Here is a 19569-nt window from a genome sequence, read left to right on the forward strand (position 1 = left end):
GTTAGAAAGCAGGACAGAATTTTTGTTTCCTCATGGCAAAAGCTAAAAACAAACAGCAAGAGGGGGTGACTATCGGTTGAGGAATGACTGAACAAGCTGTGGTACTTGCTTGTAATGGAAAATTATTTTGTCATTAGAAATGATGAATGGGATGAGTCCAGAAAAATCTGGAAAAGCATACATGAATTGATGCAAAGTGAAGTGAGCAGAACCAGGAGAACAGTGTATACAGTATTATAAATTTTTGTCTAAAGATCAACTTTGAAGGACTAAACCATAATCAGTAAAACAAGGTTCCAAGATAACACCCAAGTACTCAGTGATAATTAAAAAACTCACTATCTACAGCCAAAAAAGGAACTGTGGAAATCTGATTGTAGATCAAGCATATCCTTTATTTTTTTATGAGATTTTTATTGTATCTGTGTTATCTTCAGTCATGACATGGGGAATATGGAAATGTTTGTATGAAAATGCTGGCATAATCTTTAGCAGACTTATGGAAGGAGAGGGAGGAATGGAGGGAAAATCTGAATCACAAAATGTCAAAAAAAACTTGTGAAAAATTGTTTCCATATGTAATTGAAAAAATAAAATTTAATAAGACAAAAGACACAGAAAAGCAACCTGAAAAGGTTTTATAAGAGAAAAAATCTTCAATATACAAAGTTTCCATTTGGCATATCGGGAGCTATGTATAGTATTATTGTGCTCATTCTAGTCTGCTTAATAAAGGATTATACTTCATTTCTAACCACCTTTTTCCACTCAGTCAGCCACTTCCACAAATTGCCTTTGATTGTCAAGTAAAACAACAAACATTTAGCAAACTCTCTACACTGGACTAAGCAATGAGAATAGAAAGAAAGACAAAAAAAAGTTTCTGCCTTCAGAAAATTCACATTCAGTGATGGAGACAGCATGTACATCAACAACTACATACATCAAAGATCCAAATTGGAAGTTCCCTCAGAGGGAATGCATTATCACTAAAGTGGACCAGGGGTGGACTCATAGAAGCTGGGGTTACAGCATTGAGGAAGCCAGGGAAGTGAGAAGGCAATCATTCCAGCATTGGGGGATAATCAGTGAAAAACCATGGAATAAGGAGATGGAATGTTTTGTGTAAGGAACATCAAGGGCATGAGTGCCACAATATCATAGTGTAGATGGAGGAAATAAGGATAGAAATGCTTTATAACTATTAGCTCATGTGATCCTCGCAACAACTCTAAAAGGCATACACTATTATTATATTATTATAGTTGAAGAATCTGAGGCAGATGGAGCTTAAGTAAATTGCCCAAATTTATACCTCTGTTAAATTGTTTGAGAGAGATTTGAACTTAGATATTCCTGGCTCTAAGCTCTGGTAACTATCTGCTTTTCCATCTACTACCTCTGAGAACAGAGAGGGAAATAAAGCATAAGAAGCTTCAAAAGGTAGGAAGGGTAAAAGCTGTAAAAGGCTTTAAAAGCCAAACAGAGGATTTCTCATTTTATATTTCAGGTAATAAGTAATCACTATAGATTCTTGAATAAGAGATTGTCATGGTCAAATGTGTACTCCAGGAAGCTCATTATGGTCAAGGGGAAAATGGACTGAAATGGAAAGAGATTTGTGACAGTGAGACCAACTAATAATCTAGACATAAGTTAATAAAGACATATACCAAGGGCAAGAAAAGAGGCCATGTACGAGAGGTTTCACTGGTCCAACAGACAAATCTTTGTGGCAGATTAGATATGGGGGTGGAAAGAGTAAAGAGTCCAGAATGACACTTAGATTTGAGACTGGCAACTAGGAAAATTGTGGTTTTCTTGACATTCGGATACCACATTCATGTAGGGAAATTTAAAAGAAAAGAGGAGTTTGGTAGAAAGAATGAGTTGATATATAAATATGTCTATGGGAAATTCAATTTAAGATATCTAACAGGATGGTGGAGTTGATAAGCTGGAGGTTAAGAGAGAGAGGTTTTCATTTTATAAATTGATCTGAGAATCATCTATATAGATGCTAATTAAAACCATGGGAGATTACCAAGAAACATTATATAGAAGACGAGAAGGGGCCCTGGACAGAACTGATAGAGATTCCCATGGTTAGTGGTCATGACCTGGAAAAAGATCAACCTCATGTTTATATTCATGAGAACTGAAACAAAAAAATCATTGAAAATAATTTCTATTAAATCAAGGCAGTTATTTGAAACTATTATGTTTAAAACTGACAATCTATGTGAAATAGGTGGATATTTACAAAAATATAAATGACTCAGATTAAAAGAAGAGGAAATATAATACTTAGCCCATCTTGGAAAAAAATTGGACAAGCCAAGCCATAAATGTGCTCCCTTGAAAAAATTCCCCTGGACCACATAGATTTAATAATGAATTCTACCAAACATTTAAAGAACAATAACTCCAATACTATATAAACTATTTAAAAAATAGGTAAAGCAGGTGTCCTTTCAAATTTCTTTTATGGAACAAATATGGTTTGATACCTGAAGCAAAAAAAATAGAAAAATAAAACTATAGGCCAAGTTCCATAATGAATATTAATGTGAATTTTTAAAGAAAATACTACCAAAGAGAATACAATGTGCAATACTGGTTCAATATTAAGATAAATGTCAGCATAATTGATTATATCAATAACAAAAATCAACAGATGCTGAAAAAGCTTTTGACAAAATACAATACTGGTTCCTATGAAAAACACTAGGAAGCATAGGAATAAGCAGAGCTTTTCTTTTTTTTTTTTTTGTTATTTTATTAATATATTTTATTTGATCATTTCCAAGCATTATTCGTTAAAGACATAGATCATTTTCTTTTCCTCCCCCCACCCCCCATAGCCGACGCGTAAGTCCACTGGGCATTAGATGTTTTCTTGATTTGAACCCATTAAGCAGAGCTTTTCTTAAAATTATTAGTCTCTCTAAAACCAAAAGCAAGCATTATCTATAATGGAGATAAACTAGAAGCCTTCCCAATAAGATCAGGGGAGAAAAAGAATATTCATTATTAGTGTTATTACTCAATTTTGTACCAGAAATGCTAGCTATAGCAATAAGATGAAAATTTTCAAGGAATAATAATAGATAATTAGTAAACAAAATTGCAACTTTTAACAGATGATATGATGGTATACTTAGAGAACCTTAGAGAGTCAACTAAAAATCTATTTGAAACAATTAACAACATTAGCAGTTACAGGATATGAAATAAACCTACATAAATCAGCAGCATTTCTATATGTTAATAGCTAGAAAGAAAACAATTCATTTAAAATAACTGCAGACGATGTAGAACACTCAGAAGCCTACTAGCCAGGACAAACCCAGAAACTATATGAACACAATTATAAAACAATTCTTACAAATAAAGACAGATCTAAACTGGAGAAATACTAATTGTTCATGGGTAAGCTTAATCAATATAATAAAAATGATGATTCTACCTAAATTAATTTTCTTATTCACTGCCAAACTATCAATGAGTTCTTTTATAGATCTAGAAAAGCTAATAACAAAATTCTTCTGGAAGAACAAAAGCTCAAGAATATCATTGGAATGCAGGAAAAAATTAGAAGGAAGACAGACTAGCAGTAGCAGATTTTAAATAATATTACAAAGCAATAATTATGAAAACAATCTGGTACCAGTGAAAGAATATAGTAGTGAACCAGTGGCTTCGATTAGGTACATAATATATAATAGTAAATGATCATAGGAATCTCATGTTTGATAAAGCTGAATATTCAAGCTTTGGGGCAAGAACTTAATATTTGACCAAAAATGCTAGGAAAATATAAGGTGAAAATGGATACATGACTTAGTATAAAGGGTGATGTCATAAGCAGATTAAGGGAGAAAAGAAAATTTCATCAAATCTGTGGGAAAGGGAAGATGTTACAACCAAATGAGAGAGAGACAGAGACAGAGACAGAGAGAGAGAGATATATCTTGGGAAGTAAAATGGATAATTTGGATTTCATGAAATTAAAAAGGTTTTACACAAAACCAATGCAGTCAAAATTAAAAGGCAAGCAGAAAATTGAGGAGGGGTGCAGAATTGCATCAAGTTTCTTTGATAAAGACCTAATTTCTCAAATATGTAGGTAACTCAGTCAAATTCATAAAAGTAGAAGACCTTCTCGAATTGATAAATGGCCAAAAGATATGAAAAGGCCCTTTACATAAGAAAAAAATCAAAGCTAGCTATTTTCATATGAAAAAAAAGTATTCCAATTTAAACAACTCTGAGATATGACCTCACTGATGTCAGATTGACTAACATAAAAGAAAAAGAAAATGACAAATACTGGAGGGGAAGTGGGAAAATAGACACTAATGAACTATTGGTGGAGTTGTGAACTGATGCAACTACCTTGGAGAAAAATTTGGAATTATGCCCCAAAGGCTATAAAACTGTGTATAACCTTTGACAGAACAATACCACTCCTATGTCTACTTCCCAAAAAGATCACAGGAAAAGAATGACCTGTATGTACAAAAATATATATAGCAGTTCTTTTGTGATGGCAAAGAACTGGACATGAGAGGATGCCTTTCAGTTAGGGAAGAGCTGAACAAAATGTGGTATGTGATTTTGGTGGAATACTATCGTGTTATGATAAATAGTGAGGATGGTTTCAGGAAAATATGAGAAGACATATTAACTGAGGCAAAGTAAAGTGAACAGAACTAGGAAAATATTATACACAGAAGCAGCAATATTATAATTATGACCAATTGTGAAAGACAACTACTCTCATCAATACCATCATCTGATGCTCTTCTGAACTGCTAATTAAAAATGCTATTCATTTCAGAGATAGTTGATGACCACTGAATGCAAACTGAAATATAATTTTTCCATTTTATTTTTCCTCCTTTTTTGCAATCTTGCTAATATGGAAATGTTTTTGCATGGTTTCACATATATAACTGACATCATATTGTTTGCCTATTCAATTTGGGAGGAGAAGGGCTAAAGAATTTAAAACTTAAAAATTTTAATGGTATTTTTTAAAAAACAAAACCATTTTTTTCCTAAAAGCTACAGATAGTCTGAGGAGTAGTCAAACAGGTAAGAGGCAAACCCAGAGAGAACAATGTCATTAAAATATAGATCCAAAACAATATCAACAAGAGAGTGATCAACAGTGCAAAGGGCTGCAGAGGTATCAGACAAATGAGGACTGAGAAACGACCACTAGATTTGGCAATTAAGAGATCACTGGTAACTTTAGGCAGAGGAGTTTCAGCTAAATCATAAGGACAGAAGCTATGTATAAAATAATTTCTTTGCTGTCTCCAGAAATATCTTGTACATAAAAGTAAAGATTATTTATAAAAAATTGCTCTCTGCCTTAGTCCAAAATTCACATATTCCACTTAAATTTTCATTCCTTTTATGGAACACTCTTCTTTTTTTAATCCAGATTCCTAACACAAGAGTTTAACCAGAGCCACAGAGACCTGGGGCAGCCACATCACATATAAACAGGCTAAGAGTATGATGCAGTTTTAAGAGTTCAGAATAAAAGCCACTTACCCTAGTTACATGAAAGGGTAAGGTAAGAGTTGGCTAATTCTTGGCAAGTTTAGCTTTCACTTGGTTCACATAGGACAGTCATGGAGAATAAGCAAAAATACGTATGTAAGCAACATGTGAAACAAAACATATACAGGTTAGGGGAGATGATAGAATAAACAAGAGTTAAATAAGCTGTTAGACATGAGAATAAAAGATCAGCTCAACCAAGTAGAGAACAATGTCACTGAATATGTTTCCTGTCAGTTTCTGGGGCTAGAAGCAATGGAAGTCAAAGGACATTGATAGGGGACCAGAGATGCCTGCTAGCCATTCATGAATTCACTTCTTTTCTCTCACCTGTATCTTTCCAAAATGGATCATCTCTTTGAAGTTCTTCTATATTAAAACAGCTCAGAAATGGTCTCTGAGATGATCAGGATCTATGTCTCCTCCATGTATGCACCTCACAATGTTCCCTAGTTATCTTTCAGTGAACCTTTCCAGACCCCACCCTACCCTGCATAGAAAGGTAAAATGTTTTAGGTATTTCTATAAGAAAATGCAAAAATCAGGATCTACACAAAATGATTTGTGAATGCCAGTGATAAAACTCATGCATACATTAGCATTCATATACACCATTCATTTTGAAAGTCCTTTAATGGAAAAATATTTGCTTGTAAATATTGGGCTCTCTGAAGGCTCACAAAATATTACCCTCAATTTACAAAGTAAATCACTCTTGCAACAGAAAGAAGTGTTAGGTCAAAATGTTTTCTCCCTGATTTATAGAGTAGATCTCACTTCTTCAATGCTACCTCAGATTCAGGCTTGCTTTATCAAAAATTGAATATATAATAAAGATATATAGTGTGGGGAAAGAAAAAGTACTGTTGTTTGCAGAAGAAATTTTCACTCTTCATTTTTTCACACTCAGGTAAACATGACAATTTATAATGTGACAAATAAAATAATAGTATAAAAATGTCAAAACTGGTATGTGAAATGTTAGACCATATTGGGTCATCAAGACAGCTGTTGAAAGATTAGGCATGATTCCCCATAAATCATAAACCTGAACTAAATTCATTATTTGTTCAATATTTTGGACTTCAAGGAGAAATATGGCTTTTCAGATAACAGGACCTCAGTTGTTAGAAAATATCAGACCTAGCAGATTTCTCAAAGCACTATGGGCTCAATTACCATATGTAGAGAAATGCATCTGAGTATATTAATCACATCTCTGATTTTGGGTTCTCTTGCAATATGTTACTCAGAGTAGTTTTGTCCTTGAACTGCAATAAAGCTTCTACAGACTTTATTGGTCATTTTTATTAGTATTAACTAGAAGCAAAATTAGAATGTCTAGGTTCAAATTATAAAATTAGATATTTTAATTTTGCCCTTGGGCATTTTATATATCTGTGTTTGGGGTATTGTGTAGTGAAATTTCTGCCAGAAATGCCCTAAGCCAAATAATTAGTATTAAAAACAGTTCTCTCTCAAAATGAATATATAAATTGCAATTAACACTGTACTCCTTAGCACATAAACTGCATAGAAAATAGACCATATAGAAGGAAACCTAAATGCTTAGAAAATAAAAAGTATATGTAGATGTCAGGAAAAGAAACTCATTTCAATGATACTTTTTTTTCGTTTTTCCTACTTTTTTGATCACATACTTGCATGGGACCTTCTTCAGGAATACAGATGCTTAAGACTGTTGCTACCCTTAAATATTTTAGAACCTGTCTATATAAACAAGACTTATACATATGAGGGCAAGAACTGTTTCTCATTTTTCTTTGTATTTCCCCTAGGAACTTTACAGTGCTTTGCCTCTACTAAGAGTTTAATAATCTTTTGATGAATGAATGAGTAAATAAGTTAATAAATATTAAACTCTTAGAAGCCAATATATAGCAAGATATCAATTATATGATCTTTCACTAAAGTCCTCTTCAAATGTCTCATCATGATTTAGAGATAACTCAGTTCTTAAGGGCTATGTCAGCAAAAGACAACCCCTTGTTGGTCCTACTAAGCTAAGATTTCATTTATAAAACTGGTAAGGAGTTATATGTGTATTATATAAGGCTAAGCTTGGAGACACTCATCACCAAGTTGGCCATATGCTGACAAATTTTGTTGCCATCATAGTTCTTAAAGAGCACCTATTAAATATGTTTACTAAGATGTTACATTTGTATTGGTTGTGGGAGAGAAAAATCACAGTCTTGAAGTATTAATGCATAATCAAAAGCACAGATATTGAACAAAGAAGTGTTAGCGTAGTTAAGGAATAGGAAACATAATTATTGGTAAGGGAGAAATCATATACACTTTTTCTTAGCCCCTGGCTATTGCCTAGAGCAATGTAGTCTGTAGGAAATATGGGATAGTATGTTCATAAAGCTTCTTAAAACAAGTATGGCAGTCACGAATCTAAATAGTGACCATGTTATGTAACTTGGGCTAAAAGGATTAAATGAATAAAGAACATTGGGTCATGAATGGATGATTTTTAAATTGTATGCATGAGCTAAGTAAGGCAAAAACCTTATCTGGCAAGAATATCCTATATTATCAGAGCAGCTTAATTCACTGTCAAATACATCTACAATTGGTATCAAAAGGAAATCAATTTTAACAAAATTTTATAAGGTATTAAAGGACCAGCAAAATCCTCACATCTTCATTTACCCTGTATTACTGAAGGCATGTAGATATTATGACTGAGATTTGGACTTTTAATTATCTGCCAAAGTTCTTTAACCAACCCCCAAATCCACAATAGGAATTTGTTCTTTTTTTTTTCACTTATTAATCCTTGTAGATTTTGAGGATGAACAAAATTGTAATTTTTCTTTTTGGTCTAGACTTGTAATTTCATTATTGAGGAAATAAAGACTTGTGTATGTCCACCACCAGAAAATAAAGGGAGAAACAGAAATAATAACTCCATCAAAACAAAATGACAATTCATATGTAACTCAGTTTTAGAATTACCTAGGGCCCTGAGTGGTTAATGTTCACAGTGAGAGAATGCGCATCAGAAGCTGGACTTGAAGGGCAGCTTCCTGACTTCAAGACTGGCCCTCCCATCACCACCACAAACTGCCTCTTTATGATTAAAACAATAATCATAAATAACCTTACATTTGTAGAGAATAGTAACTATCATGATAGTAAAATACTGCCAACTCACTACCCAGTTGATTGCCTTTTGACTAGAATGGCAATGGAAATAACTTGATAATTGATAGCAGTCAAAATGTCCATGATGTTAATATTAAAGTAGCAATTAATTAATGTTAATATTAACTCCTCTGTGTTCTCCCTCCTGCCTATTACTCCACTTATTCTACCTATTCTACAAAATTAGCAATCATTAGTGGAATGTAACAAGGTTGGTGGGTTTATGAAGACAGTTATTATTAGTAGGAACATAGACTGGTACAAATTTTTTATAAGAAATACAATATAAAAAGAGTCAAAAAATTGATTACATCTTTTGACCCAACAATTAAAGTGTGCAAAAGTATTCACAATTTCTTTATTTGTGATAACAAAAAAATCCTTATAGGTGCAACGACTGCAACATAGTTAAATAAATTATGGTATATTCATGTAAGGAACTATTTTGGCACCATAAAAAAATAAACATAAAAAGGAAACATGGAAAGAGTTATTTGTAACAATGCAAAATTATGCCAACAGATTTTGTTGTTGTTAAATTGTGTCCAACTCTTCATGACCCCAGTTGGAGTTATCTTGGCAAAGACTCTGGAGTGTTTTGTCATCTCTTACTCCAACTCATTTTATAGATAACAAAACTGAGGCAAACAGGGTTAACTGACTTGCCTAGGGTAATATAACTATTAAGTGTCTGAAGGCAGATTTGAACTTAGGTCGTCCTGACTCCAAGACCTGCACTCTACTGCCCCAACTAGTTACGCCAATATGGAAGAAAGGAAGGAAAAAAGGAGGAAGGGATTAGGGGAAAGGAAAAGAAACTAAAGGAGAAAAAACAGCAAGACTTTAGTTGAACTTGAAAGGATAAATATAGCAAATATGTTTATTGTTGAGAAAGCAGAGGTGGAAGTTATTTTACTTTGTTAAATAATGAGAGTTTTGCATAAATCTTTATCCTTTATTGCATATGTTTATTTGAATATTTTTAAGCTTTTAATTTTATCATTTTATTTAAATTTAATTATTCCTTTTTTCTGTTTGTCACTTTATTTTCTGGTGGTGAACATACACAAGTCATTTGTTAGTTCAATGATCTTCTTTCCATTATATTTATTTCTTTTTTGATTCAAACAATTTCCAATTTGGTATTTAACTAGGGATTTCAATTTGTTATTTTTCTACTTTTTCAGTTGTATAGCCAATTAATCTACTCTTTCTGTATTTTATTAATATAAACAGTTAGAGATATAGACTTCCACTGAAGTATAGCTTTGTACTTAGTACACACATGTACATGAATCCCATAAATTTTGACATGTTATCTTCTTGTCATTCTCTTAAATGAAATTATTGTTTCTATGATTTGTTCTTTGACCCATTCATTCTTTAGGATAAGATGTTTAGTTTTCAATTAATTTTTTTATTTTTCTGCTTCCTTTTGATTAATGGAATTCTTAATGCATTAATGTCTGAAAGAAATGCACTTAATATTTCTGCTTTTCCACATTTGGTTGTGAGATTTTTGTGCCCTATTATCTAATCAGTTTTTTTGAAGTGTCATGTAGTGTAGAAAAAAGGCATATTTCTTTTCCCATTCATTTTTCTCTAAAGGTATATCATATGTATCCTTTCTAAAGTTTTATTTCTCTCCTTAACTTTTTTTTTTAGTTTTTAAAACATTATTTTATTTGGTCATTTTCATATATTGTTCATTGGAAACAGATCATTTTCTTTTCTCCCCCTCCAACCCCCCCCCCCCCCCCCGCCACTCCTTCCCTAGCTGACATGCGATTCGTCTGGGTATCACATGTGTCCTTGCTCTGAACCCATTTCCTTGTTGTTGGTATTTGCATTAGGGCTCTCATTTAGCGTCTCTCCTCGATCATGTCCCCTCAACCTCTGTAGTCAAGCAGTTGCTTTTCCTCAGTGTTTTTACTCCCTCAGTTTGTCCTCTGCTTGAGGATAGTTTTGGTTTTTTTTTTCTCGTAGATCGCTGCAGGTTGTTCAGGGACATTTATCTCCTTAACTTCTTTCTTAGATTTATATGCTTCTACAAGGAGAAAGTTGAGGTCCCCTACTAATGTTTTACTGTCCATTTTCTCCTATAATTCATATAACTTCTTTAGAAATTTGGGTGCTATACCACTTGGTGCATGTATGTTTAGTACTGTTATTGTTTCATTGTCTATGGTACCTTTTATCAGTGTATAATTTCATTCTTTATCTTTTGATTAAATCAATTTTACTTTTGCTTTGTCTGAGAACATGATCATTACTGCTGCTTTTTTTCTTTTTCTTTTTCTTTTTTTTTGCTTTGGCTGAAGCATAATGCATTTTGCTCTAGCCTTTTACTTTTACTCTGAATTTAAGAGCATTTTTATATCATATCTGCTTTGTAATTCTTTATGTGTTACAACTTGCTGGCACTGACCATATACCTCTCCATTACCTTTATTTTTTAGTGACTTTTATTTGTTTATTTTAATTTTTTCATGGTTACATATTCTTATCTCCCTCCCCTCTTCCATTACCTTTTTAAAAGATTATTGATGGGGGCAACTGGGTAGGTCAGTGGATTGAGAGCCAAGACTAGAGATAGTAGGTCCTAGGTTCAAATCTGTCCTCAGACACTTCCCAGCTGTGTGACCCTGGGCAAGTCACTTAACTCTCATTGTTTACCCTTACCACTCTTCTGCCTTGGAACCAACACACAGTATTGATTCTAAGATATAAGGATTTTTAAATGGAAGTTTAAAAAAGAAGAAAAAAAAAGAAAGAAGGAGGAGGAGAAGGAGGAGGAGGAGGAGGAGAAGAAGAAGAAGAAGAAGAAGAAGAAGAAGAAGAACAACAACAACAACAACAACAACAACAACAGCTAACTTAACACTTTTAGTTTCCCAGTCACCTATATATGACTAACTGAAGTCTCTGAATTAGCTTTTCCAGTTTTCTCTGTCCCCTTCACTTGAAAGTGCCTTTTGTTGTTCCCTCCCTGTGATTTCATTAGTGTATGCAACTTGTGTTCATGAAAATCCCTCTCCCAGTAGAGACAGAAAACTGTTGTGCAACTTGAAGTTTTAGAGCATTGCTAAGGACAACTATAGAGGCTCAGTGAATTGCAACACAATCAGGATGCGCCAGAATTGAGGCTTGAACCTTCATTCTGAAGCTGGTTTTCTGTCAACTATAATATACTGACCCTTTAGGAAACTGAAACATATCTCAAATAGAATATCTTTCATCAAATGCAATGTAAGTAAGGAGACAAAAAAAACCAAAACAACAACTCCAGGGTTCTAAACCAATGACCTGGGATGATGGTAGTGTCATTAATGATAGCAGAAAAATTGGAAAGAGGATTTTTATAATGTTTTTTAATTTATTTGTTTTGTTGGTTATATTAAAAATTCATAGTTATCTCACCTCCTCCATTCCTGCCTTATACCACTAAAAGCATCACCCAACAAATAATGTGTATATAAATTATGTCCTTCATGTTTCTGTTTATCAATTCTTTCTCTAAAGGTGGAGTGTCACAAGTTATTCTTCAAATATTAATTCTATAGCTGCAAATAATTTTCTTTTGGTTCTACTCATTTTACTCTTCATATACATTTTTCCAAATTCTTTTTAAATTAACCTACTAATTCTTTCTTATGCCACAGTGGTATTACATCACAATCACATACAACTTTTTTAGACATTCCCCCAATCGATGGACATTCAAGAGAGGATTATTTTGTAGAGAAAGTAATGAGTTCTCTTTTGAGCATGTTTGTTTGAGGTATCTTTGGGATATTCAATTCAATATATCCAAAAGGCAGTTGGTGATGCAGGACTTCAGGACAGGAGAAAGATTAATTAAACTTATGGAAGCTGATTAGAATACCAAGATCGATAGTATGGAGGAAAAGAGAAGAGGGCCCAGGATAGTCCCTTAATGGATACCAACAGATAATGGGCATACCATAAAGGGATAGGTGTGATAGGGAGAGAAATTTAAAAATAATTAAGACAGATAAAAATCAAGCAGGATTAAGGAAGCCAGACTGAAATGATTGCTGAGTAAGTGGGTAATGAGAAAGGAGAGACAGAGATTATGGAACACTCCACTCTAGAAGTTTGAAAATGAAGAGTAGAGAAAAAGAATGAGAGTTTAAGAAGCAGGAAAGTCACAAGAAGGTGAGTGAGTGTTCTGTTTCATTGTTGGTGTCTTGTCTTTAGAGAAGAATTGAGCAAGTTTTTAAAATGTTGAGAAAAAGCCAGAAGATAGAGTGGAAGGAAGTGGGAGGGCATGGATTGTAGATAGGCTTGACACTGATATGGATAGCTTTGAACTTGCAGGTGCATGACAGGATAGACAATGGACATAAGCAGTTTATAGGAGTAGGAAAAGGAACTTGAAGGACTTGACATCAGATGACCTTCTCATTAAAGAAATAGAAGGGGCCATTTGCTGAAGGTGAAAAGTGAAATATTCAGTTGAAAGCTTGAAACAAAAGGTCTTGTATCAACTATGGAAAGGAGCATGCTAGAGAATCAATGAGGTGAATAAAGACTTTTGTGTACCTCTGAGAGGTAAGTGGCATAATTATTTCATGTACCAAATCAGCATGGTTTCATGAAATTTATCCTTTAAAGTTGGATTTGAGTTTCCAAGATAGAAATAACATTCAGAGTAAAGTTTTGTGATTCAGGTATATGGGCAAGCTGAAGAACAGGAAAATGGACTTCAACTACATCAAGTTCTGAGACTCCCCTGAGTAGCTCAGGAACTAAGAGGCAAATGGGAGCTGTCTGTGGTTTTGGAGATGTATGATTATAGTTTAGCAGGGAATACTACATGCTTCCAGGTTCTGTCAACAATTCCCCGGAAAGTCAAGTTCTCCCCTACTTCCATTTCCCTAATTTGACACCCAGAAAGGTGGCAATTATACTTAATAGGGATGTGCCATGCTGAGTGCACTGAGAGATCCCAGATACCTAGCTGGTTATCATGGCCTGACTGTTCCACAGGTTAGCTGGAATATTTCCCCAAGACACATGACTCTTGGAATTAGTGATTTAATTGAGAACTTCTTTCTCAGTGAATTTAGCCCTTAAAATGTCTAATATGCAGGGTCTTTTTTTCTTCCTAGAACAGGAGGAAGGAGTAGCCAGTTCTAGGATCCTGAGATCTCTTTTAAAAGAGACATTTCCTTTGATTACATTAAATTAAAAAGGGTTTGTACAAACAAAACTAATGCAACCAAAATTAAATGGGAAACAACAAATTTGGAAAAATATAACAAAAACTCTGACTAAGGTCTAATTTCTCAAATTTATAAGGAGCTAAATCAATTGTACAAAAAATTCAAGCCATTACCCAATTGATAAATGACTAAGGGACATGGATAGACAGTTTTCAGATAAAGAAATCAAAACTATCAATAAGCACATGAAAAAGTGTTACAAATCCCTCTTGATTAGAGAAATGCAAATCAAAACAACTCTGAGGTACCATCTCACACATTGCAGATTGGCCAATATGACAGCAAAGGAAAGTAATAAGTATTGGAGGGGTTTTGGCAAAATTGGAACACTAATGCATTGCTGGAAGTTGTGAATTGGTCCAACCTTTCTGGAAGGCTACTTGGAACTATGCCCAAAGGGCTTTAAAAGACTATCTGCCCATTGATCCAGCCATACCATTGCTGGATTTGTACCCCAAAGAGGTAACAGGGAAAATACGTGTACAAAAATATTTATAGCCATACTCTTTGTAGTGACAAAAAACTGGATAATGAGGGGATGTCCTTCGATTGGGGATTAGCTGAACAAATTGTGGTATTGGTGGTGAAATATTATTGTGATGAAAGGAATAATGAACTGGAGGAATTCCATGTGAACTGGAAAGACCTCCAGGAATTGATGCAGAGCGAAAGGAGCAGAACCAGGAGAACATTGTACACCGAGACTGATACATATGGCACAGTTGAATGTAATAGACTTTTCTATTAGCATCATTGCAATAATCCAGGACAGTTGTGAGAGATTTAGGAGAAAGAATGCTATCCTCATCCAGAGAAAGAACTATGGAAGTAGAAACCCAGAAGAAAAACATATGATTGATCACATGGTTCAGTGGGGATATGATTGGGGATGTTGACTTTAAATGATCATTCTATTGCAAATATTAATAATATGGAAATAAGTTTTGAACAATGATACATGTAAAATCCAGTGGAATTGCTTGTTGGCTCTGGGAGGGGGGGGAAGGAGTAGGAGAGGGAAAAACATAAATCATGTAACGATGGAAAAATATTCTAATTAAATAAATAAGTGAATGAATAAAAAGATGTAATAAAAATAAAAGAGACATTTCTTGTCTACTGTGTTTCAAAAAAAAATGGATTCTCCTGTGATCCCACTGCTCTCTAAATTTGTATAAAATTGGAAAGGCTGGAGAATTGTGTATACTGATCCTTAGTAGGTCAAGCCACTTGTTATCAAAGAAATAGTTTCAGAACAGCTTTTTTTCTAGGATGATGATTAGCTTACATAGTTCTAAAGGCCCACCTGCAACCACTACTACTAAAGTGAAAATAAAGAGAAAAAGCACTTAAATGCTCTTTCTGAAAACTATTCAGAAAGATTTCCAAAAATATTCTGAGCAAGGGTAGCAATTTCAGAATATGTATAGAATTCTGATAATTACTATTTTTAATACAAAACCAATTTGAATATGTCTTCAATGGTAAAAACAAATCAGTCTATTTTGGGAAGTATTTTATGTCACAGAATAATTGATAGGGGGTAAAGGAAGAAAAGACAGAGGTTTAGCTGGAAAAATATTTGTTTTACTGAAATTCCTATTTAAAGAAATGATTGTTTGGGTATGAATGACAAAGTGGATAATAACTCATTTTAACTGAATTAATTCTTTTTTGCACAGAATGAATGTTTGCTTTCCTGTTTTCAAATCTTCATATGTAAATTAATTTAAAAGTCTAACTTTTTCAGACTAGTTCAGCAATATAATGACCATGATATATCTGTTGCCTAGAGACTATAGTTCTTCATACAAGTCAAGTGGCTTTAAGTAAAAAGGATACAAATCAAATTATTTTTATGGGCTTTTATACTTAACGATAGAATAAGTAGAGACACATAAAACACCATGTCAACAACTTAGGATTTGAATAAATGGCAAATTAGATTCTAGCTCTTGCACTGGACAGCCATTAAGCTAAAAGCTAAACTTAATTTTTTAAAGTACTTAATAAATCTTGTCTTGGCAAGCAATTTAGACTGAAAACACATTTTGCCAATTATTGATCATGCAGACATTTTGCTATATATCACTTTGCATCCAATAGTTTGTACGTTATATAATTATCTTCTATTTGAAAATCTCAGTTCCATTTTGTACTTTAATCTTTCCTCATCTTATATACATAGAAGCCTGTGGAAAGTGAGATATGCTAGGGAAAGAGAAAGACTTTTAAAAATGTGACTCAGTAATAAAAACACAAATCCACGGACAAGGTTTTATTATTTATAAACCTTCAGAGAGGGGAAGCTCCAAGAAAATTTTTCAGAAAAAAAATTGTAGCTACTACATACATTAACAGATCTTAGTACATGTATTCAAGTCATTCTGTAATCTTTTTGAGTAAGAATATAAAGATAAAACAGATAAATCCTCAAGGAAATGATGGTATATGGGGGAGATAAGTTGTATACAAGAATGCAGTATGTGATAAATGCTATAAGAGATATACAAAGAGACATAGGATTTCAAAGGAGGGAAGAATCACATCTAATTAGAAGATCACAATGTTAAGAATTGAACACTGGAAATGGAATATGAAGAACTGAGATCCAGTAAGTCTTCTGCCAACAATTTGCTCAGTGACTTTGACAAGTCACTTCTCTTTTACCTCAGTTTCCTCATCTACAAAATGAGGGAAATGATTTAGATGATCTTTAATTCCATATCACAAGTTTAGTATAATTTACAGCTGTAGCTCAATGAGGTTACATGCCCATTTGGGGGAAAAGGCTATTTTTGAATCCTTACAAGGCCCAGCATTTTATATGGCACAAAGCAATATCTGATAAATATTATATTTATTTTTATAATTACATTAATAAATATTTATATTTATTTTAATTTATACTTATAAATATAGGTAAGTCATTGAAGAAATAGAGTAAATATCAGGGGGAAAAGAAGGGAATAATGCTAAGAAATATGCTGAAGGGGAAGTTGATCTTATTTCTTCCTTCTTTTAGCAACTTTACTACCACTTTTTCTATAAAAGCCCTTTTCTTCAGTATTGTGCCATAAAAATAAATTTTATGAGGGTCTAGAATTGCATGTAGAAGACTGATACTTTTCAAAGACATTGGGAGCTTTTTATTTTAAAAACATTACTTAAAATACTTATAAGGAAGTCCACCGAATAAATCTGCTTCTTCTGAAACACCCTTTCTAAAATACAAGTATAGGGGGAAAAAATTCAACAATTTATTGCTTCCCTGCTGTGTTCATAGAGGGGAGATAGCACGATATAATGGAAAGGAAACTGCCTTTGGAACTAGAGAAATCTAGATTCAATCCCTGTTTCTATATAATAGTTACCTAGCATTTAGATTGTAAATGCTTTAATGTTTGCAAAGCATTTAACCAATATTACCTCATTCGATCCTCACAACATCCCTCTGTTATTATCCCCATTTTACAGATGAGGAATCCTAGGCAAGCAGTCATTTAGTCCATTATCACACAAGTCTTTCTGACTCCAGATCCAATGTTCTATCCTGGAGCTCCCTGGGTAATAATACAATATAATAGATGTGATTTTTGATACATACTTGATCTGGGCAAATTAATTAACTTCTCCAAGTCCCAGGCAGCTCTCCAATTCAAGGTGCAGAATAGTTCCTGATCTGTATTGGGGAGGCAAGTTTTCATCCATGGAGCCCCTATTGCTGATGAAATCACACAACTTTCATTTTCATCCCTTTATTGATTATATCCAATTTATCCTATATATCTTATTTGTACATAGTTGTTTTTGTGTTGTCTCCTCCACTAGACTGTGAGCTCCTTGAGAACAGGGACTAGCGTTTTTCTGTATTTATATCCACAACACTTTAGCACATAGTGGGAGCTTAATAAATGCTAACCAATTGATTCACTGACAGTATGCTAGGCTTCAGGGGTGGAGAGACCCCCAAAAGAAATAACATGCCTCTTTCCTCAAGGTTCTTAAAATCTACCAGAGTGTGAGATATTTGCAACCATATTATAAGTAGAAAATGTTGCTTTGAGTGACCAGAGAGATTCAAGGAAGGATTCCAAATATATTGATGTCAAGAACCATAGAGCAAGAAGAGTCATATCTGATAGATGGATAGCATATAAACCGAATAACCAAGAGGAGACATACAAATTATTTGCTCTTTATTTCATTCCATGTCATGTAGATGAGCAAAGAGAGAAGAAAAATTATTTCATTGGAGCTGCAGGAAAATGTACTTAAACATTTACCTTAGGTACTGGAGAGGATTAAAACCATACTGTTTCATGTAGTACTTATCATGCTCATAAAACTCTTGAGACCCACTAATCTTCCCCAATTCTCTTTGAAGTAGGTAGATAGTAAGTCCTATTATCCTCATTTTACAAATGGAAATGATGATGTGTACCTTTCATTGTTTTCCATTTGGAACATATATTGATGAAAGCTGAGCTGCTTACAGGTGTGGGAGATATACGCAAATCCTCACATTGATATAAAAAGCATGATGACTAATTTTTATAAAAGAAAGGGCAGATATTTGAGTTCCTTTTACAAAAATGACCATTATTATGAAAATTCTACCCTCTAAAGTTAAAGCATACAATAATGCCATGCTTGCTCACTTAGTTGTTTTAAATGATGTGACAACCTTATTCTAACTACTTTTATACATTTTCTGGAAATCTTCATACCATTTTAAAAGGATGAAAACTTGAGTCATAAGTACTCCCATATTTAACATTCATTTCCCTCTGTGTCCATTTCAACAGTATAATCAAGAGTGAATATTCAGAACAAAAAAATTACAATGTTCACACCTGACTCTTCCTCACATAAAAAGGCATATCTTTAATGAATCTTTAAAAATCATCTTTTTTTTCTTAACTAGGGGGGGAAAACACAGAAAAGTTAATACTACTTTTTAATCTATTCTTATAAGAAGAGAACAAAACCAGAGGATAAATTAACATCATTTGATATATTTATTTTCAGGTCATAGATTTATACTGGGGCTTAGATGAAGATGAATGGGACAGTCCTGAACTCCAGAAGACTCGTATGAAGCTTTTAGAAGATTGCTTGAAAACATCTGCAGGTCCATGTTTTGTTGTGGGTATAAAAATAATGCTTTATATTTTTTACATACATGATATGGTCATTTCTGATATTTGCAATACTTGAAGGTATTTTGAGGGGGGAAGTAACTGAAATGTTATTTCTCTCAATGTGTGAAATGAGAGATATTCTTCAGGTTTTCACATGAAATTACACTTCATTGTCTGTAGAGATCTTTGGAACCTCATTAAAGCACATATTCCCTCCACAAAGTGCAGATCACTACCAATGCTCACCTTCTCATTCTATGCAATTCTTTTCCTTGTCTTCCTGTAAATCCCCCACAGAAATCTATGTAACACACTAGAGGCTTCCCCATTAAGTCTTTTAAGATTTAGTAATGTTGGAGTAGTGGTCTCAATGTTAAAATTTTTGAAAGAGTACTAATTTGATAACAAAGATTTTCTCGAAT

The 19569-nt window shown here is 33.6% G+C and overlaps 1 protein-coding gene across 1 annotated transcript in view; it reads left to right on the plus strand.

The window, feature by feature from the left end:
- The window catches only part of NWD2 (NACHT and WD repeat domain containing 2), a 187551-nt gene that overhangs the window by 91056 nt on the left and 76926 nt on the right, over positions 1-19569 (plus strand). Inside the window, exon 3 of the mRNA XM_001374552.5 lies at positions 19035-19151. Coding sequence (XP_001374589.2) covers positions 19035-19151 — 117 coding nt within the window. The remainder of the gene's footprint in view (positions 1-19034; positions 19152-19569) is intronic.

Source organism: Monodelphis domestica, chromosome 6 (genome assembly GCF_027887165.1).
Source record: "Monodelphis domestica isolate mMonDom1 chromosome 6, mMonDom1.pri, whole genome shotgun sequence".
In the NCBI taxonomy this organism is placed as follows: Eukaryota; Metazoa; Chordata; class Mammalia; order Didelphimorphia; family Didelphidae; genus Monodelphis; species Monodelphis domestica.